We start from the raw sequence: 21,855 nt of genomic DNA, 5'->3' as shown, positions 1-21,855 counted from the left end.
TCCAATGAAGAGCTTCCTCAGCTGTTCCGGCTCTTTAGGAGACTCTGACTTAGACCTGAGGGCAGGGAGAAGACAGACTTTAAAGATGCTTCTTTGGCAGCATCCACGGGCAGAAAGGTGATAATGCTTTTGAAAACAGCAACTAATGATGCTAGAGAAGCTCCTGCTTCAGAGGCTTGGATGAACAATTTGAGGGGTGAGCCTGGAGATCATTAGATAACAATTATGACTAAAAATTATTTCAAGAGCTGATTTTCAATAAGGCAACAGATTCCCCCACCTACCTTCCCTAAAGTTAGAGAGATGACCAGAAGCAATTCAGGAATGGGAAAAATTCTGAAACGAAGGCCAATATGTGACTGGTGGTTTTTTACGTACTATTCATATATATGTGTGTGTGTGTGTTTGTGTGTGTATATAAAACCCAAATTGACTATAATTCTTTTCCTGGTCTGTTAGCTGTGTCTGCAAAAAATGTTGTTTTCCCAAGAGCCTAGCTATTTCTGGAAGATGGGAAATAATGGTGATGGGCAATGGGAAAGCAGGAAGGAGAAAGTGAACGTGGTTACTTTTTGAGATGGTGAGCTAATTGGAAAAGTAGGATCCACAGTGTGTAATTACACATTTACAGGTGGATTCTGAAGAGCCAGTCTTTGAGGCTGTCATCAACTGGGTGAAGCATGCCAAGAAAGAGCGGGAAGAATCCTTGCCTAACCTGCTACAGTATGTGCGTATGCCCCTGCTAACCCCCAGGTATATCACGGATGTAATAGATGCTGAGGTAAGTAGTGCAACACTCTCAGGATCCAAAACCTTGACAAACTCTTACCTTAGTGTTATGTATTCAAAATTGATTCTTTTAACGTAGGCACAGAGTCTCCTGGTTTGCCTCTCTAGGAATGCCAGTGAGAGTGGTGCTGGGTAGTTCCCAAGCATATTTCTAAGAAAAGTGAATTTCTTAGCAGACTCTTGACACAAATGAAAATCTGTGGTTCAATTTTGTGTTTTGCTGTATTTTTTTTACATGCCCCTAAGTGTTTTATATAAACACCTGATAATAAACTTTGTCCCCTTCTCCATTAAACATAAATTGTTCCAAATTGCGCTTATGCCACACTTAGCCAGCATGAAAGGAGTTTGATGTGTTTTAGTGTCAACTTCAGTCATATCATGTTGAGTTTATTTATAAAAGTGTTTCTCCAACTTAAGTTCTCTGTGATACTTTTTCATAATTTTTACCATATATGCCACCTATGTTGCCTGGACCATACTTCGAGGGAGCACTGATTTATAACATGTAGGTAAGCCAGCAAGAGAGTTCCTCTTGCTGGCCTAGCCCTAGATCTCTTAGTTAGCTACAAACAGTTCTTCAGTTGTTCACATTAGAAAAGTTGCAGGATAGTTAGTGTCACATCTGAAACTCTTTTTCTCCTTGTGATTTCTGTCTTTCTTACAACCAATTCACATATCCCTTGTGTCAGTTCTTTACATTGTGGTTAGGAGCACAGACTCTGGAACCACACTCGGGCCTGAAATCCCAAATTCACCACTTATTCTGTGAACTTTCAGCAGATGTCTTAATATATTTGTGCCTCAGCTTTCTTATCTGTAAAACAGAGATGATAATAGTACCTTCCTCATAGGTTATTGTTAGCATTGAGTAAGTTACTATGTGAAAGCTTTTAAAACCATGTCTTTCTACATAAGTGTTTACTACTATTTATTGTTTGTTTTCCTTTCCAGTTCAACTGAGAACTTCTTGGGTCAGGTTACTAGAGGTGCTATTTAATTACAGCTGTGTCCTTTAGGGTCCCAACAGGAAACAGATGCTATACTCTAAAACAGGACAATTTTAGAAGAGTTTTTTAAAATAAAGTAGCTGTTTACAAAGGTGCAAGTTCAGAGAAACAACAAAAGACAGTGAAATAACCTGGATCTAGGACACAAGCTATTAACAACCCCTAAGCCTGAAGGGACAGGGTTGAGGAGTGGTTAGTAGAACCTGAAAGGAAAGAGAATCACGGAGAGTCACTTCCTTGAGAGAAACCTTGACCTTTGGTTGGGCTGATCCCAACCAGAAGCTAGAAGGCATAGGAAGCTCTATTGACACAGTTCATATAGGCCAGTCTTCTGAGCCAGAGAGCAGAGTGGAAAAGGGTACAGAGCAAGTTGGGAGGCAAATGAAAGATGTCTAGTACAGAGCTATCAGAAACAGACATGGTAATTACTACAAGACTGTGGGGAGATATTTCAGACAAAATATGATTCTTCCTGTCACCCAGAAAATATCAGAATCTTTTTGGTTTCCCCCTTAAAATTCTTATTAGTTATTATGTACTTATGTTTGCATAATCCCTGAAAGGGCGTACAAACTATGTAAAAATAGTTAAATGTAAGCGCTGAGATAGATGGGAAATACTTCTCAACATATATGTTTAGATCATTTGATTTTTGATTCATCTCGTATATTATCTATTTTTCAAGTAAATTTTAAAAATCATTCTGGAAACTCAGTATAGTTACTACCAGCAGTACTCCTGGAATCACAGGGCTTTGGAAACTGGTTTTCTATAGTCAGAAGTTAATTCTTTGCATGTGCCATTTGTACTCTTATAGTATTATAGGTATCCCCTGTGCCTCACTCTACTGTCTGCTGTATTTCAGCCTTTCATCCGCTGTAGTTTACAATGCAGGGATCTGGTTGATGAAGCAAAGAAGTTTCATCTGAGGCCTGAACTTCGGAGTCAGATGCAGGGACCCAGGACAAGGGCTCGCCTAGGTAAGCTGATACCTTGGCAGAATGAGGGGATGCTTTTCAGCTACTTCTTGCAGGTGACAACGTAGTTGAAAATAACACTCTATAAGAAGTAAAGAGACCTTGTTTCAGATCTTTTCTTCTGTCATCTCAGACAAGTCACTTTACCACTCTAAGCTTTCTTTCCTATAATCAAGGATATCTTCTTTATCTACTTCACATAACTATTTGGAAATTAAATGAGATAAAATCTAAAAGCACTTTATACATTGTCAAGCATTACATAACATGTTACAATTTTTTGACAATATTATTTAGATTCTGTCAATCAGATAATTTTAGTGCCACGTAGTGCTTCCACCTAGCTCTTCACTTCCCCTTACGTGGTTTTTCCATTCTGGAATGAAGAGAGGAAGAAAAGGACCCCAGTATGGTAGAAAGTACATGGGTTTTGGCAGTGACTGTCAGTGCAGGTACCAGTTTACCTCGTACTAGGTATATTAACTTGGGCAGGAACCTTAACCTCTGTGTGCTTCAATTGCCTCATCTGTAAATGGAATCATCATAGCACCTGCCTGTAACATTGTTATGAAAAGTAAATAAAGTTACTTATGTAAAGCCTTAATACAGTTCTTGGCACATAATAACTATGTGTATTAGCTATTATCTTAGCAAATAGACTTACGTTCACATCCAAGCCCCAGCAGTGACTGGTTGGGCAAGATATCAATTTATCTGAGCCTATGCATCTACCACTAAGATGAGAGTTAGTGCCTTATCTCGAGCTGTTGGGAGGATTAAATGAGATAATGTATATAAGATATCTAACACTACAGCTGGCACACACTAAATACTCAGATATTGACCATACTTTCCATTTCCTATTCTCTCTGCTTCACTGTACCAAGAGCCTAGGTGTATAATGTATAAAAGCATTTTATAAGTTATGAATTACTCTATATGTATGGGGTGGTATTTTGTTTTATTGTTTCCTTTTATCTGACTGAGGACTTATCATGCATGCTAAGGTGTTAGTTGATAATTAAGCAGCTCACTGATGGATTTAGGTAGAGTGGTGATTTATCCCCTATATTTTATTTTTTCTAATAGAAATGGGGTCTCACTATGTTGCCCAGGGTGGAGTGCAGTGGCATGATCTCGGTTCACTGCAGCCTTAGCCTCCTGGACTCAAGCAGTCTTCCTACCTCAGCCTCCCAAGTAGCTGGGACCACAGGCACGGGCCACTATGCCTGGCTAATTTTTGTATTTTTCTGTAGAGACAGAGCCTTCCTTTGTTGCCCAGGCTGGGTCTTGAACTCCTGGACTCAAACAGTTCACCTGCCTTGGCTTCCCAAAGTGCTGGGATTACAGGTGTCCCATATATATATATAATTTTTTTTTTTTTTTTTTTGAGACAGTCTTGCTCTGCCACCCAGGCTGGAGTGCAGTGGAGCAATCTTGGCTCACTACAACCTCTCCCAGGTTCAAGCAATGCTTGTGCCTCAGCCTCCCGAGTAGGTGGGACAACAGGCGACTGCCACCATCCCTGGCTAATTTTTGTATTTTTAGTAGAAACAGGGTTTCTGCATGTTGGTCTCAAACTCCTGGCTGCAACTGATCCACCCACCTCGGCCTCCTAAAGTGCTGGGATTACAGGCATGAGCCACCATGCGTGGCTAGCTCCCCTATATTTTTTAATGGCATAAGTACTGTATGTTCAATGTAGAACTTTAGAAATAACAGAGAACCAAAAAATAAATAAAAATCATCCATAATCTTACCACTCAAAAAGATACTGTATTTTAAAAAGAGAACTTTTAGAAAGGGCATTGTTGATGGTATTTTCTATTACTGCAAGATGACAAAATATGATCAGTGTTTCGTATGCTTCATACAAAGATACATACCAACACAAGATAGACTGAAGGACTGAATGTTGAAAAACTATGAAAATATTAGAAGAATGGGCCGGGCACGGTGGCTCAAGCCTGTAATCCCAGCACTTTGGGAGGCCGAGGCGGGCGAATCACAAGGTCAGGAGATCGAGACCATCCTGGCTAACACGGTGAAACCCCGTCTTTACTAAAGAATACAAAAAACTAGCCGGGCGAGGTGGCAGGCGCCTGTAGTCCCAGCTACTCGGGAGGCTGAGGCAGGAGAATGGCGTAAACCCAGGAGGCGGAGCTTGCAGTGAGCTGAGATCCGGCCATTGCACTCCAGCCTGGGCGACAGAGCGAGACTCCGTCTCAAAAAAAAAAAAAAGAAAGAAAATATTAGAAGAAATTGTAGGAAAATATTTGTATACCTTCTGGATGGAAGTCTTTTTTTCTTTTTTGTAAAATATATGTAATAGGCCAGGCACTGTGTCTCACACCTGTAATCTTAGCACTTTGGGAGGCCAAGGTGGGCAGATCACTTGAGGTCGGTAGTTCGAGACCAGCCTGGCCAACATGGGACAACCCCATCTGTACTAAAAATACAAAAATTAGCAGAGTATGGTGGCGCACACCTGTAATCCCAGCTACTTCGGAGGCTGAGGCAGGAGACTCACTTGAACCTGGGAGGCAGAGGTTGCAGTGAGCCGAGATTGTGCCATTGCACTCCATCTCAAATAAATTAAATAAATAAAGTATATTTAGCATAAAATTTAGCATCTTAACGATTTTTACATGTACAGTTGAATCATGTTAAATATACTTACGTTGTTATACAATCTCTATAACTCTTTTCATCTTAACAAGACTAAAACTCTGTACCCATTAAACAATAACTCCCAATTCTCCCTTTCCTCCCAGGGTAGGAACTTTTTTTTTTTTTTTTTTTTTTTTTTGTTGAGACGGAGTCTTGCTCTGTCGCCCAGGCTGGAGTGCAGTGGCCGGATCTCAGCTCACTGCAAGCTCCGCCTCCCGGGTTTACGCCATTCTCCTGCCTCAGCCACCCGAGTAGCTGGGACTACAGGCGCCCGCCACCTCGCCCAGCTAGTTTTTTGTATTTTTAGTAGAGACGGGGTTTCACTGTGTTCGCCAGGATGGTCTCGATCTCCTGACCTCGTGATCCGCCCGTCTCGGCCTCCCAAAGTGCTGGGATTACAGGCTTGAGCCACCGCGCCCGGCCTTTTTTTTTTTTTAAGATGGTGTTTTGCTCTTGTTACGCAGGCTGGAGTGCAGTGGCATAATCTTCGCTCACTGCAACGTCTGCCTACTAGGTTCAAGTGATTCTCCTGCCTCAGCCTCCCAACTAGCTGGAATTACAGGTGTGTGCCACCATGCTTGGCTAATTTTTTGTATTTTTTTTTTTTTTTTTTGAGATGGAGTCTTACTGTGTCGCCCAGGCTGGAGTGCAGTGGCACTATCTCGGCTCACTGCAAGCTCCGCCTTCTGGGTTCACACCATTCTCCTGCCACAGCCTCCCGAGTAGCTAGGACTACATGAGCCCGCCACCATGGCCATCTAATTTTTTGTGTTTTTAGTAGAGATGGGGTTTCACCCTGTTAGCCAGGATGGTGTCAATCTCCTGACCTCGTGATCCGCCCACCTCAGCCTCCCAAAGTGCTGGGATTACAGGCATGAGCCACTGCACCTGGCCTACTTTTGTTTTTTAAAAAATAATTACTATTTTTAAAAATCAGGTTGGGTGGCCGGGCACGGTAGCTCACGCCTGTAATCCCAGCACTTTGGGAGGCCGAGGCGGGTGGATCACGAGGTCAGGAGATCGTAGACCATCCTGCCTAACACGGTAAAACCCCGTCTCTACTAAAAATACAAAAAAAAAAAAAATTAGCCAGGCGTGCTGGTGGGCGCCTGTAGTCCAAGCTACTCGGGAGGCTGAGACAGGAGAATGGCCTGAACCCAGGAGACAGAGCCTGCAGTGAGCCAGGATCACGCCACTGCACTCCTGCCTGGGCAACAGAGCAAGACTCTGTCTCAAAAAAAAAAAAAAAAAAATCGGGTTGAGTATCCCTAATCTGAAATTCAGAATGCTCCAAAATCTAAAAGTTTGAGTGCAAACGTAATGCTCAAAGAAAATGCTCATTGAAACATTTTGAATTTGGGGTTTCTGAATTAGGGATGTGCAAATAGTTATGCAAATAGATAATGCAGATATTACAAAAATCCAAAAATGTCTGAAATCTGAAGCACTTCTTGTCCTAAGCATTTCAGATAAGGGTTACTCAACCTATACCAGGAGAGCCAGTGACGTAGTGGAAAGAACCTGGCACTAGGAGATAAGACATTTTGCTTACTTTTATTTTTACTCCCATGTCCGTCACTCACTCTAGTAACTTGCTGTTTGGACAAGTCCTTTAACTTCTCTGGGTTACTAGTTCTTTATATCAAGAGAGTTAACGTTCAATCACTAAGGTACTTTCAAACATAGAAAAATGTTTCCTTTTTGCATGATAGTACTCATTATTTGCTTATTAAATTGAACTAAAAGCTAATGAAAGTTTTTGTGAATCAGTAAACCCAGAAGATTCTTTGAAGGTACATTTCCTGCATATATCTGAACAGGCAGCAAAAGGGGCTTCTGCTTGGTTAGAGAACTTGCTTATTCCCCTGACCTTAAAGGATTAGGCTGTGAATCTACTATCTTCATAGTCTTGAGGTTATTTTTCAGAAGTTCTAGAAGGGAAATGCTGAAGCACTTTCCAATTAGATGCTTAGTATCGCTTTGTCAGTGCCTTAGAAAGTAGATTGTTCTTACCATCATGTCCTCTACCCATCTCTATCATATTGGCTGCTAAACCAGCTACCAGGATAATGACTCTTCTGCATACAGCAGAAGGAAACTAAATTGACAGCCAAGTTAAAATAGTTTGCCAAATAAGGGATTTTTAGTTATTAACCTTACCCATTACTGTCTCAAAGAAGATATAATGGAAATTGCTTTTCTAATTTGTGGCTGTCTCCTTTTTTGAACTAAAGATCAATGCAAATGGAAATGTGAGTCTCTGAACCCTGTTATTTAGCAGTCCTGCATCTGCCCTATTCCTCTAACAGCATATCACAGCACCTATTCCTCTAAAATGTATCACAGCATACACACACTCCCCTTCCCCTCCTAAAAATAATGACCATGCCACTGCCAGGTTCTTCAGTTTTAGAAATGTGCTTTTTCACCCTGTTCTTGTCAGATGTCCTAGACAAGCTTTTCTCATTAAAAAGATAAAAATCTCACTTAACAAGTACTCTATCATTGGCAGAGAACAAACAGGCTTCTTTCTGGTTGACTTTTTATTAACTTATTTTTACACGAGTCAGATTGTTTAAGTATTGGTCTCCAACTAGGGTTAAAACATTAAAACCTTAGGAGTTCTTCTGGAGGAGAAAGACTTTCTAGGCACAATATAGTGGAAGAAATGACAAAGAATAAAAACATATTTGAATAAATAAAAAAATATACAAAATGATGACAAATTAGGAACATAGGTTTGGAACAACCCTTTAAAGGGTTAAAGGGTTGGCCGGCGGGGTGGCTCAAGCCTTTAATCCCAGCACTTTGGGAGGCTGAGGCGGGCAGATCACCAGAGGTCAGGAGTTCGAGACCAGCCTTACCAAATGGAGAAATCCCGTCTCTACTAAAACTACAAAATTAGCTGGGCGTGGTGGCACATGCCTGTAATCCCAGCTACTCAGGAGAATCGCTTGAACCCGGGAGGTGGAGATTGCAGTGAACCAAGATCGCGCCATTGCACTCCAACCTGGGCAACAAGAACAAAACTCTTATCTCATAAATAGATAGATAGATAGATAAATAAAGGGTTAAAGGGTTAAAACCATTTGTGTGCAAAGAGCTCATAAGAATGCATGAGACAGGGCCAAGAGCAGTGGCTCATACCTGTAATCCCAGCACTTTGAGAGGCTGAGGTGGGCGATGGAGCCCAGGAATTCAAGAGCAGCGTGGCCAACTGGGTGAAACTCTGTCTCTACTAAAAATATGAAAATTAGCCGGGCATGGTGACACACGCCTGTAATCCCAGCTACTAGGGAGGTTGAGGCAGGAGAATCATTTTAGCCCAGGAAGCAGAGGTTGCAGTGAGCTGAGATCACACCACTGCACTCCATCCTGGGCCACAGAGTAAGACTCTGTCTCAAAAAAAAAAGAAAAAGAAAAAGAAAAAAAATCAGTGGTCCCAGCTACTAGGGAAGCTGAAGTGGGAGGCTGGGAGGATGCTTGAGCCAGGAGGTCAAGGCTGAGGCTGCAGTGAGCCATGATTGCACCAGTGCACTCCAGCCTGGGCAACAGAGCAAGACCTTGTATCTAAAAAGAAACAAGAATGCATGAGAGAAACAATATAGATTTGAGTGTACAGTTTGCAGAAGGGCAAGTAAAGCTGGCTACTAGATATAAGGGAGAGAGTGCAACCTAATTAATAATAGGGTCTTAGTAATAAAGAATTAAACATATAGTTTTTTGCCTACCAGAGTATCAGAGATTTGAAAACTATCCAGTGCCTCAGAAAATAGAATGAGTTGGCACCTTTGTAGTGTTGGTGGGAGTATAATTGGTAACAGCTTCAAAAAGTCACCTTATATATAAAAAAATTTTTTTTTCTTTTTTTTTTGAGACAGGGTCTCACTCTGCCTCCTAGGCTAGAGTGCAGTGGCATGATCTTGGCTCACTGAAACTCCACTTCCTGGGCTCAAGCAATCCTCCCACCTCAGCCTCCTCAGTAGCTAGGACTACAGGCATGTGCCACCATGGTCGTCTATTTTGTTTGTTTGTTTGTTTTGATACAAGTTCTCACTCTGTCGCTATAGTGCAGTGGCATGATCTTGGCTTACTGCTGCATCCACTTCCTGGGCTCAAGTGATCCTCCCACCTCAGCCTCCCAGGTATCTGGGACTTGGGACTACAGGTGTGCACCACCAGACCTGGCTAATTTTTTGTATTTTTAGTAGAGACAGGTTTTACCATGCTGCTCAGGCTGGTCTTGATCTCCTGGGCTTGTGCAATCCGCCTGCTTTGGCCTCCCAAAGTGCTAGGGTTACAGGTGTAAGCCACCATGCCTGGCTCAAAAACTTTTTTTCTAATTCATATTCATTACTCAGCATTCTTCCCATTTCTTTAAGAAAACAACCAGGAAAAGTTTCACGTTCAGGATATTTATCACAGGGTTATTTATGTGATTGTTTATAACCCAAAATTATGAACCTCGAAATGCCTAAGAATATTATAACCATGTACTAAAAGACTTATTCAAGCTGGGCGCGGTGGCTCAAGCCTGTAATCCCAGCACTTTGGGAGGCCGAGACGGGCAGATCACGAGGTCAGGAGATCGAGACCATCCTGGCTAACACGGTGAAACCCCGTCTCTACTAAAAAATACAAAAAAAAAAAAAACTATCTGGGCGAGGTGGCGGGCGCCTGTAGTCCCAGCTGATTGGGAGGCTGAGGCAGGAGAATGGCGTAAACCTGGGAGGCGGAGCTTGCAGTGAGCTGAGATCCGGCCACTGCACTCCAGCCCAGGAGATAGAGCAAGACTCCGTCTCAAAAAAAAAAAAAAAAAAGACTTCTTCATATATTTGGAAAATGAAAAACATCAGCATATAATATAATATGGTCACATTTGTGGGATTTTTTGTTTGTTTATTTTTGGATTTTTTTTGTTTTTGTTTTTTGATGGAGTCTCGTTCTGTCACCCAGGCTGGAGTGCAATGGTGCCATCTCGGCTCACTGCAATCTCTGCTTCCCGAGTTCAAGCTATTCTCCTGCCTCAACCTCCCGAGTAGCTGGGATTACAGGCATGTGCCACCACGTCCGGCTAATTTTTGTATTTTCACCAGAGATGGGGTTTCACCATGTTGGCCAGGCTGGTCTTAAACTCCTGGCTTAGTGATCTACCTGCCTCAGCCTCCCAAAGTGCTGGGATTACAGGTGCGAGCCACTGCGCCAGGCCCCCATTTGTGTTTTATAAATGTGTAGAAACAAGGCTGGAAGGAAATTATGTTATATTTTGGTGTGTCTTTGTATTGTGGAACTGTGGGTAATTTTTTTCATAATACTTGTCTGTATTTTCCAAGTTTTTTAGCAGTAAAAATATATATTATATGTTTTATAATCACAAGGAAAAAACTTTTCAAGTCTTTTTAACAGGGAGGGGTAATATGTGAGTGGGGATGGTGATTATACTAGTCCTTGAGTTATTTTTAAATATTCTAAAAGAAAATCATTTTTGTGCTAGAAAAAGCTGAACAGGCAAAATAAAGACCAGATTTAGCTAACATTGTATCCATTCACTGTGAAACACTGTTGTTCTCATAGTTATCAAAAGCTCTTTTGGCAGTTGCCGGGGAAGTTAATTACTTTGGTAGACAGTCTGTCAAAACACAGGATCTGTCAGGGGAAAATAATGAAGAGAGTCCTTCACAGCAAAGAAGTTTGAGAATCGGTGATCGAAGGATCCCAGCCATTTAGAGCCATAAAACCTATGTCTGTAATCCCAGCACTTGAGGAGGCCAAAGCAGGAGCATCGCTTGAGCTTCAGGAGTTAAGAGACCAGCCTGAGCAACATAGTGAGACCTCCTCTCTGTAAAAAATTTAAAAAAAAAAAAAATAGCTGGGTTTGGTGGTACACACTGTGCTCCCAGCTACTCGGGAGGCTGAGGTAGGAGGATTGCTTGAGCCTGGAAGGTTGATGCTGTGGTGAGCTGAGATTGTGCCACTGCACTCCAGCCTAGGTGACAGAGGAAGTCCCTGTCTTTTAAACAAAACAAAACAAACTCCTTTGCAAATCATACCAACACCTCTTACCAAGTTCCACCGTAGACATATAGTTACCAGAATGTTTGTTGGGAAAATTTCAGCCAACAGCAATTACTGTCCGTTCTCTGGGTTTTTAATATAATCTATTTCCTTTCTACTTATTTTCTCCCACCCTTCAAAAGGTACCTGAATGAAATATCAAGAAAGAGAGGGGTTTTTTCTTTATTTTATTTTATTTTATTTTATTTTATTTTATTTTATTTTATTTTATTGTTGAGACATTCTTGCTTTGTCACCCAGGCTGGAGTGCAGTGGCTTGATCTCAGCTCACTGCAACCTCCACCTCCTAGGTTCAAGTGATTCTCCTGCCTCAGCCTCCAGAGTAGCTGGGACTACAAACACACACCACCACACCCGGCTAATTTTTGTGTTGTATTTGTATTTAGTTTTTTTGAGACAAAGTCTCGCTGTGTCACCCAGGCTGGGGTACAGTGGTACAATCTCTGCTCACTGCAACCTGCATCTCCCAGGTTCAAGTGATTCTTGTGCCTCACCCTCCCGAGTAGCTGGGACTACAGGTGTGTGCCACCACACCTGGCTAATTTTTGTATTTTTCATAGAGACGGGGTTTCACCATGTTGGTCAGGCTGGCCTCGAACTCCTGACCTCAAGTGATCCATCCGCCTCGGCCTCCCAAAATGCTGTGATTGCAGGCATGAGCCACTGCTCCCAGCCTTCTTTATTTTATGTTACTTTATTTTTTGAGACAAGTTCTCACTCTGTTCCCCAGGCTAAAGTGCAGTGGAACAACCTTGCTCACTGCAGCCTTAACCTCCTGGGCTTAAGTGATCCTCCCATGTCAGCCTCAGGAGGAGCTGGAACTACAGGCATTTGCCACCACACCTGGCTATTTTTTTTTAGATATGGGAGTCTTACCATGTTACCCAAAGTGTCCTTGAAGCCCTGGGCACAAGAAATCTGCCCACGTTGGCCTCCCAAGGTGCTAGGATTATAGTCATGAGCCACACAGTGATCTCTTTTTACATATATATATATATATATATTTTTTTTTTTTTTTTTTTTTTGGTTGGCGGGGTGGGGCAGGGAGTCATATAAAGCAACAGAAATAAGAGCTGAAAAATCAGGAGAAAACTTTAAAATTTGCATAGCACAGGAAGTACCTCTTGGTTGGTGTGGGAATTTTTATTCATACATATATCATCTGCTGGCATCATATTCATCTACATGGGAAATGTGTCTGGATAGAAGGATCACACTTACCTTGTCTATTCAAGTCAGGAAGAGAAGAGGTGGAGTAAGAAAAAGGAATATGTAGGGGAATAGTGTTCCCAAAGAAAAAACAAATAACTTGTGGTCCTGGCTTCTCCCAATTTGAAGTAATCTTAGGCAGACATAAATGAGTTCAATCACTAAAGAACCCTTCATTCATATGCTTTGAATTTTTTTTTTTTTTTTGAGATGGAGTCTTGCTCTATTGCCTAGTCTGGAGTGCAGTGGCGCGATCTCGGCTTACTGCAACCTCTGCCTCCTGGGTTCAAGTGATTCTGCTGCCTCAGCCTCCCAAGTAGCTGAGACTACAGGTGTGCACACCGCACCCGGCTAATTTTTGTATTTTTAGTAGAGACGGGGTTTCGCCATGTTAGCCAGGCTGGTCTTGAACTCCTGACCTCAGATGATCTACCTGCTTCAGCCTCCCAGAGTGCTGAGACTATAGGCGTGAGCCACCGCGCCTGGCCATGCTTTGATTTTCGAAGGAGCTGACTCCTGAGACCTACTTGCTGGCTCACTTTGGAGAGGGTCCACTTTATTTGGCAAGTACGTAAGACAAATGCCCTCTTAGAAAAACTCCACGGTTTATGTGTGGGTGTATATGTTTTATTAAGAAAAATCTCAAACATAAAAACAGTAATACAATGATCTCCCATACCCATCACTCAATTTTAACAAGTATCAACACATAGCTTTTTTTTTTTTTTTGAGATGGAGTTTCGCCGTGGCCCAGGCTGGAGTGTAGTGGCGCCATCTCAGCTCACTACAAGCTCCACTTCCTGAGTTCAAGCATTCTTGTACCTGAGCCACCCCAGTAGTTGAGATTTCAGGTGTGCACCACCACACTCAGATAATTTTTGTATTTTTAGTAGAGACGGGGTTTTGCCTTGTTGGCTAGGCTGGTCTCGAACTCCTTACCTCAAGTGATCTGGCAGCCTTGGCCTCCCAAAGTGTTGGCATTACAGGCGTGAGCCACTGTGCCCAGGCTATTTTGAAGCAAATTCCAGACTGGATATAATTCCATCACTATGTGTCATACTTCCACGTGTGTCTCTAAAAAGGATAAAATTTTTGACACATCTAGAATGCCATTATCACTGTTTAAAATCACACGGTTCCTTATTGTCATAAGTACGTGTTTGTGTAACTTTTTTTGCATAATTTTTTATTTGTTTTTGAGTACTTACATTGTTCAAATCAGGAGCCAAAGTCCACACATTGCTAGTGATTTCATGTCTCTCTTCAGTCTCTTTTTAATCCAAAAGGTTTCCATCCTATTTTGGTTTTTCCTAACCAATTTATTTCTTGAAGAAACCAAGCTATTCAACTTGTAGAATTTCCCACATTCTGGACTCTGCTGTTGGCATCTTTATAGTGTCATTTAACATGTTCTTCTCCCATGTATTGCCTGTAAACTAGTGGTTGGACTAGAGGTTTGTTAAGAGTCAGCCTCAATTTTTTGGAAAAAAGACTCATTAGATGGTGTGTGGTCCTTCCTGTTCATCACCATTAGGAAGCACACAATGTCTCATAGTAATATGTTAGCTTTTGAAATAATGATTCTAGCCCAGCAATTGATGATAATTGTCAAATCCATTACTTCATTAGGGGTTTATCTGTGTTTCCTGTCAGCTTCAAGGTACTACATTTGCTCTTTCAAGTCCAGGTTACTTGTAAGATCACTTTGGTCTCCTAGATGCTTCCTAGTGATTGAATTTTCCAAAGCTCCAGCTAACTATTCTCTCCATGAGTTCTAATGGAGCACATGCACAGGGGATTTTCTCAAAGAGACTTTGCTCTTTGAAAAAAGCCAAGCCAGGTGCTATGGCTCATACCTGTAATCCCAGCTACTTGGGAGGCCAAGGCAGAAATATCGCTTGAGGCCAGGAGTTTGAGACCAGCCTGGGCAATATAGCAAGACCCTGTCTCCAAGAGCCAAGGTAGGAAGTATTTTATCAGAGTAAGGCCTTAGGGGAAGGGGAAGATATAAAGGCTATCAGAATGGCTTCTTTGGGAAAATAGAGAAAAAGACTTTTCCTTTAAAACTCTAGTCTTTTGTGGCCTTGTGATTTTGATGAATTGGCAGGGAATGTGATCATATAGTTGACTACATTGGAGAAGGAAATGTTCATGAAAAAGAGATTTTAGGCCAGGCACAGTGGCTCATTCCTGTATCCGAGCACTTTGGGAGGCTGAGGCAGGAGAATCACTTTAGGCTAGGAGTTTGAGATCAGCCTAGGCAATATAGCGAGACCCTTTCTCAATTCAGAAAAAGAGATTTTAAATCCATCACATGGATCCTAAGTTTCAACATGCAGCTTTTTTGTGTGACAAGGTTAGGAGAGTTCTTTCCCCCATTACAACAAAAAAAACCTCCCAATTTGGGTTTTTTCAGGCTGAGAAGTGCAGAGAGTGCCTTTAGCCTCTCACCTGCACTTAAGACCTCAAGTATTATGTCAGCCAGTCATCTCAATAGGTTGAAATGGTGCAGTGTTGCCGGGCATGGTGGCTCACGCCTGTAATCCCAGCACTTTGGGAGGTCGAGGCTGGCAGATCACCTGAGGTCAGGAGTTCAGGACCAGCCTGACCAACGTGGAGAAATCCCATTTCTACTAAAAATACAAAATTAGCTAGGCATGGTGGCATATGCCTGTAATCCCAGCTACTTAGGAGGCTGAGGCAGGAGAATCGCTTGAGCCCAGGAGGTGGAGGTTGTGGTAAGCCGAGATTGTGCCGTTGCACTCCAGCTTGAGCAACAAGAGCGAAACTCTGTCTCCAAAAAAAAAAAAAAAAAAAAGAAATGGTGCAGTGTCATGTTGAAGTTTGCTTTCTAGAGTTTTAATGTTGTCCAGAAATTTAAGTTTCAGAGACTTGAGAGCTACAGCCTCAAGGAGAAATAACTCCCCATTTGACAGCCTTATGATTATCTCCCATTTCAGATTGCATCTCTCAGCCACATAAAACAAGACATCCTAGAACTGTTCCTGTTGACACTTCCCTGTGACTAGCTACCCATCCAGGGATGCTGAACTAACCCATCTTTTTTCTGCCTTTGTCTTCAGGAGCCAATGAAGTGCTTTTGGTGGTTGGGGGCTTCGGAAGCCAGCAGTCTCCCATCGACGTGGTAGAGAAATATGACCCCAAGACTCAGGAGTGGAGCTTTTTGCCAGTAAATAATGGTGAAACTATTCGGTGGGAGGGAGCTTAAATGTCCTCAGTCTCTGGCTCCAGATCATGGCTAATCCAGCCTTAGGAGTAGAAAAGCCATTCGGTGGGAGAGAGCTTAAATGTCCTCAGTCTCTGGCTCCAGATCATAGCTAATCCAGCCTTAAGAGTAGAAAAGCCTAATAACAGGATCATGTTTCTTACAGCAGTCTTGTGCACATAGTAGGTACTCACTAAACAGTTTTTGACTGTTTAGATTAGAAGATTATGTCAGTGGCCCTGTGTCAGGGTAAACTCAGATGGCCACCACTAGTTAGGTGCCTTTCCAAGCTGTCTGTATAATTCCCAGCACATTTCATTGGTCATGCTGTGTTAAACTGAACTGAATGTTAAATTGTGTTTAATTGAACCTAGTGTTCAGTTGAGCTCAGAAGTTTGGGCTGGGCGTGGTAGCTCACACCTGTAATCCCAGCCCTTTGGGAGGCTGAGATGGGAGGATCTCTTGAGGCCAGGAGTTCAAGACCAGCCTGGGCAATATGGTGAGACTCTGTCTCTACAAAAAAGTAAACAAAAAAATTAGCCAGGCATGGTGGTGCATGCCCGTAGTCCTTAGCTACTTGGGAGGCTGTGGCAGAGGATTGCTTGAGCCCAGGAGTTCGAGGTTGCAATGAGCTGTGATTGTGCCACTGCACTCCAGCCTGGGTGATAGTGAGAGCCCAACTCAGAAAAAAAAAAAAAGTTTGTATCTGTCTCCCTCAGCATGTCTCTTTCAGTGCTGAATGAACAATAGTAATTTCTAAGAAAACATGGAACTCCAACCCTCCTACCTTTTAAGGTTCTTGTAATAAATCCTGGCCCTTTGATTAGCAGTGTGGGAATACTTTTCCACTTTATGGAAGGATATCAGTCTCTTAGCCCAGTGCCTTATGGAAAAGAAAGGAGTCAGATACCGGATAACAGAAGGCTGTTAAATCTTTTGGAAGCCTTGGAAAGAGGCAGATGTGCAGAAAGCTTGTATCTGTAAGAGCACCACAAGCGTTTCGTTCAGTAGATAGCTGTTTGGGAGCCACTTGAGGATGAACCACTCAGGGAGGGTTCATGATAACAGGTGAAGAAGCATAGAGGTGTGCAGATGCAACAGGGAAGATAGCAAAAGGTAAGGCCCAAAACTTGCCTAACTGAAATGCTCTGTACCTCTTCTCTCCAAATCCATAGAGCATCACTCGTAAGAGACGTTATGTGGCCTCAGTGTCCCTACATGACCGGATCTACGTCATTGGTGGCTATGATGGCCGTTCCCGCCTTAGTTCAGTGGAATGTCTAGACTACACAGCAGATGAGGATGGTGTCTGGTATTCTGTGGCCCCTATGAATGTCCGACGAGGTCTTGCTGGAGCCACCACCCTGGGAGGTAGGCTGGATGTGCAGGGCAATTATTTCCATCTTACTGTGGCTGGACCAGGGTTTTTAACCTCTCCTGTTGTCTGGCAGGAGCATGAAATATGGAGAAAAAATTAAGGTCAAATGTTATTATTATTTGAGATAGGGTCTCTCTCTGTTGCCCAGGCTGGAGTGCAGTGGTGCCATCACGGCTCACTGCAGCCTCAACCTCCCCAAGCTCAAGCGATCCTCCCACCTCAGCTTCCTGAGTAGCTGGGACTATAGGCATGCACCACCATGCCCAGCTATTTTTTTGTATGTTTAGTAGAGACAGGGTTTCGCCATGTTGCCCAGGCTGATGTCTTACTCCTGAGCTCAAGTGATTCACCCGCCTCGGCCTCCCAAGGTGCTGGGATTACAGGTGTGAGCCACTGTGCCCAGCTGACAAATATTCCTTTTTGCTTTCAGAAATATCATTGTAATAGAAGCTGTTCAATATTCATGGATATTTCAGTACTGACTACAAAGTTGGCAAATCAAGTTCCAATGTGCTGGGTGGGGAACTGGCACTAGTTGTATTTTTGCAAACTCCCAGGTGGTCTTTGAATGCTTTTAAGGATTTTATTTTACCCCATTCTTTTTGGATGTCTTCCTTGTCTATAAAACTTAATTGACTTATCTCATTAAAAAATACTTTGTTTTTGCTCCCAGACTTTTAAAGAATCCTTGGAAAATTTGTAGAGGAAAGAGTTCTTAGAAATCTGTCATTCTGTAATAGTCTGTAATTTGTTTATTCTGAGCAGATATGATCTATGTCTCTGGGGGCTTTGATGGAAGCAGGCGTCACACCAGTATGGAGCGGTATGATCCAAACATTGACCAGTGGAGCATGCTGGGAGATATGCAGACAGCCCGGGAAGGTGCTGGACTCGTAGTGGCCAGCGGAGTGATCTACTGTCTAGGTATCGAGTCTGGGATGCAGGAATGGGAGAGAACTCAATGGGTAGTGGACTGTGAGTAAGGATTCCTCTTTACCAGGATGAAGTTCATAGACTTCCCTTCAACTAAAACCCTGGTGTGTGTTAATATATTTTCCATTAATTGGGATTATCTTTTTCTTAAAAGCAGGAAGTAGGGTACTGTCAGATTTCTCTTAGAGTTATTGGAACTCTTGGGGGAAAATTGAAACTAAAATAGTTGAAGCACTCAGAGAAAGACCGACCAGAAATGGGCATGAGGATTTACCACTCTTTCTGGAATGATCTCTGTCTTCCAGGAGGATATGACGGCTTGAATATCTTAAATTCAGTTGAGAAATATGACCCTCATACAGGACATTGGACTAATGTTACACCAATGGCCACCAAGCGTTCTGGTAAGACTAGATCTGAGGGAGGGGACAATAGACGGTACTGTCAGACATTTGCTTATATAATGGTGGTGCATGGGGCAAACTGTAGATTAATGTAAAAATGAGATTCTGCTCTCCTCCTTGTCTCTCTTTTCTCTAAATATTAGTGAGGATAAAGACAGTTGATACTTAACAACTAGATTATACATTTGGAAGCAAAAGCCTTCATGTCTTTGTTCTCTCCCTACTTTTTAGAATATCTAGTACAATTTTGTCTGTGTAGTACATGTTAAATAAATGTTAAATAAAGTCTCTAATGCATAAGGACAAAAGAGTAGCTACTTACCTTCACCGAGAGCTTTTTGAAGTGGAGCAGGCTGGGATGTAGAAAAGGAGAAAACACTGTGCCGTTCTGGTTCACTTATTCTGGGTAAAAATTGCTTCAGAACCATAATCACAACTCCTTTCCCTCCATCGACCTTTATTGCTGCCTTTTTTTCACTTCCTCCCTTTCTCCTAATTAGAAGGGTTGGGCTCTGAGTTAATGAAAGTAAAGAGAACAATTTTTATTTATCTTTTATCATTTCAAGTCCAAGCCAAAGGGTTTATAGGTGGAATAACTTGTGCTGGACTAGATTATTCTAGGCCCATGTGGACCCAGTCCATATCTCTCATCTACTCTAGAACTCAGCTAGTCATTAGTGACGATAGTTTATTTTTATAATTCAGATTCTAGGCTTAGTACCATTCATTTGCTAATGCCTTCATTTTCCCCAGGTGCAGGAGTAGCCCTGCTGAATGACCATATTTATGTGGTGGGAGGATTTGATGGTACAGCCCACCTTTCTTCCGTTGAAGCATACAACATTCGCACTGATTCCTGGACAACTGTCACCAGTATGACCACTCCACGATGCTATGTAGGGGCCACAGTGCTTCGGGGGAGACTTTATGCAATTGCAGGGTGAGGATTTAGAAACGAATCCAGACTCAGTATGTAGCCAAAGCAAGAGTCTATGTGATCTGATCCTCATTTTTGGATGGAGACAAGACTTGGGTAGGGGTAGATATCTCCAGTGGCAACTTGGTATTTTTTATTAGTTTTTTTTAGTTTTTAGAGACAGAGTTTTGCTCTGTCACCCAGGCTGGAGTCTTGAGTAGAGTAGTTGGGACCACAGGTGCATGCCACTGTGCCAGACTAGTTTTTTATGTTGCCTAGGCTGGTCTCCAACTCCTGGGCTTAAGCAATCCTCCCACCTCAGCCTCCTAAAGTGCTAGGATTACAGGCGAGAGTCACCATGCCTGGCCTCCAGTGGCAGCCTTAATGAAGGACTTGTGTGGAAAGGAATAGAAGGCAGATTTCTTTCTTTCTTTAAATTTTATTGAGATGGGGTCTCACCATATTGCCTAGGCTGGTCTCAAATTGCCTCCTTGACTTAAGCAATCCTCTTACCTCAGCCTCCTGCGTAGTTGGGATTACAGGCACGTGCCACTGCACACAGCTGACTCATTTCTTTCTTTTGCTTCTTTCCCACTCAGATATGATGGTAATTCCCTGCTAAGTAGCATTGAATGTTACGACCCTATCATCGACAGCTGGGAAGTCGTGACATCCATGGGAACCCAGCGCTGTGATGCTGGTGTGTGTGTTCTCCGTGAGAAGTGACCATTGTTGGAGCACCATCCAGAGCTATTCCAGTCCAGTGGACAGTTAGTGGGAGAATCAAGAATCCTTTCCAGAATGTCTGTTTCTCACTACGTGCACAGGTTGATTACAGGCACCAGTGCAGTGATGATTGTACTTATTTGACATGTACTCCCCGTTGTCCTGGTTCTTGCTCCTGAGAAGGGTGGGTAACAGATACTCCACAGAAAAGAATGCACATTGAATGGATGTGAGAGACCACATTGCCTCTCCCACTGCTTTGGGGAGCACTTTCCTGTCATTTCTAACTTACCACGTGCTTCGTGTACTATATGTATGTTGTGCCTCATATGTTGCAAAGAACTAAGGTGAGTATAGCCTACTAGATGTGGGTAATATCCAGCCTAGATGATTGGAAAGATACCAATTTAAGTAAGCTTGGTAAAATCCAAGTCTTTTTTTTTTCTTTTTTTTCCAGGAACAACTACATTTTCTCATCTACAGGTAGCTAGGGGCAACACAGTTCCATTCTAGAGGGAAACCAAAGGGAGAGCCCCACAAAACTTTGGGGGCAAGGGAGAGAGAGACTCATCTGACACTTCTTTTGGAGGTCAGGGTTTGTATATCAGAATTGAAGTTAGAATAAGTGAATTAAACTCAATGTGATGGAATGTGAGTGAACCTAGAACAGCACTGAAGTATGACATAACCTGGAAGACTGAGAAGGGTATATCATTTGAAGGATCTTTTTATTTCCCCAAGGTCTTTCGCACTGGAGACAGCATAAAAGAGTGAACAAATGTTGGGATGAGAGAAGATGACATCAATGTGGGAGTTCAGTATAACTGGGGATAAACTAGAAGTACCTGTGATTTTACAGTCGTCTTATCACCTGCCAGGGCTCATCTAGCCATGGCGATGTTTGCCTTGAATGGGGGTGAAAGCCTTTCTTTGTTGAATCAAATACTACTACACTATTACACTTCCACACTATTTATTTGGGGATGGGCTGGGAGTGACAGTAGCCTAGTAGTTAAGCTAACTGATTGCTGCCCCATTCTTTTAGAAGCACACTTCTGCCAAGGAGTGGTTTGTACTGCTGTGTTTGGTACATTTGGTCTTTTTTTCTGCTATAAGTTTTCCTTACGTGTCCTTTAGTGTAGATTTTATTCATCACAGGACAGAATAATCAAGGACAGCCAAAATCCTTTTGTTAGTTTCAGTACCTCAGCTATCAACATTTCTGAGCTATCATTCAATGTTCCTCTGTGTCATGGAGTGAAATTCTTGTTTTATGGGTATTGGGAGTGTGGGAATGTGATAACCTAAACAATCTTTGCTCTGAAATTCCATTTTCCCCTCTTTCCTTGAATTGTATTGACCTACAGAGTTAATTTCCTTTGTATTTTTTTAAGAAAATATTAAAAATCAATGGTGTCAAGTGCCGAGAGTTTGTGGCTAATCAGCATTGCCTTTAGCAGATATTTGGGAGGGAAAGATGTAGGGATCAGCCGTAGCTCCTGTCTCTTCAACCTGTTCATCTTGTGTGTTTGCCAACTAGTT

At 42.5% G+C, this 21,855-nt stretch overlaps 1 protein-coding gene across 1 annotated transcript in view; it reads left to right on the top strand.

Annotated features, from left to right (window-relative positions):
- Positions 1-21,738, top strand: part of KLHL12 (kelch like family member 12) — a 41,159-nt gene extending 19,421 nt beyond the window's left edge. The window contains exons 7-14 of the mRNA XM_033200245.1: positions 632-781; positions 2,665-2,779; positions 15,814-15,920; positions 17,132-17,327; positions 18,100-18,258; positions 18,573-18,671; positions 19,425-19,611; positions 20,187-21,738. Of these exons, the coding sequence (XP_033056136.1) occupies positions 632-781; positions 2,665-2,779; positions 15,814-15,920; positions 17,132-17,327; positions 18,100-18,258; positions 18,573-18,671; positions 19,425-19,611; positions 20,187-20,313 (1,140 nt within the window). The 3' untranslated portion in view covers positions 20,314-21,738. The remainder of the gene's footprint in view (positions 1-631; positions 782-2,664; positions 2,780-15,813; positions 15,921-17,131; positions 17,328-18,099; positions 18,259-18,572; positions 18,672-19,424; positions 19,612-20,186) is intronic.
- Positions 21,739-21,855: the final 117 nt, after the last annotated feature.

The sequence above is a fragment of the Trachypithecus francoisi genome, unplaced genomic scaffold (assembly GCF_009764315.1).
Source record: "Trachypithecus francoisi isolate TF-2019V2 unplaced genomic scaffold, Tfra_2.0 Lachesis_group5, whole genome shotgun sequence".
Taxonomy (NCBI): Eukaryota; Metazoa; Chordata; class Mammalia; order Primates; family Cercopithecidae; genus Trachypithecus; species Trachypithecus francoisi.
The sequence above is the reverse complement of the archived record's forward strand: the minus strand, read 5'-3'. Positions and strand labels throughout refer to the sequence as shown.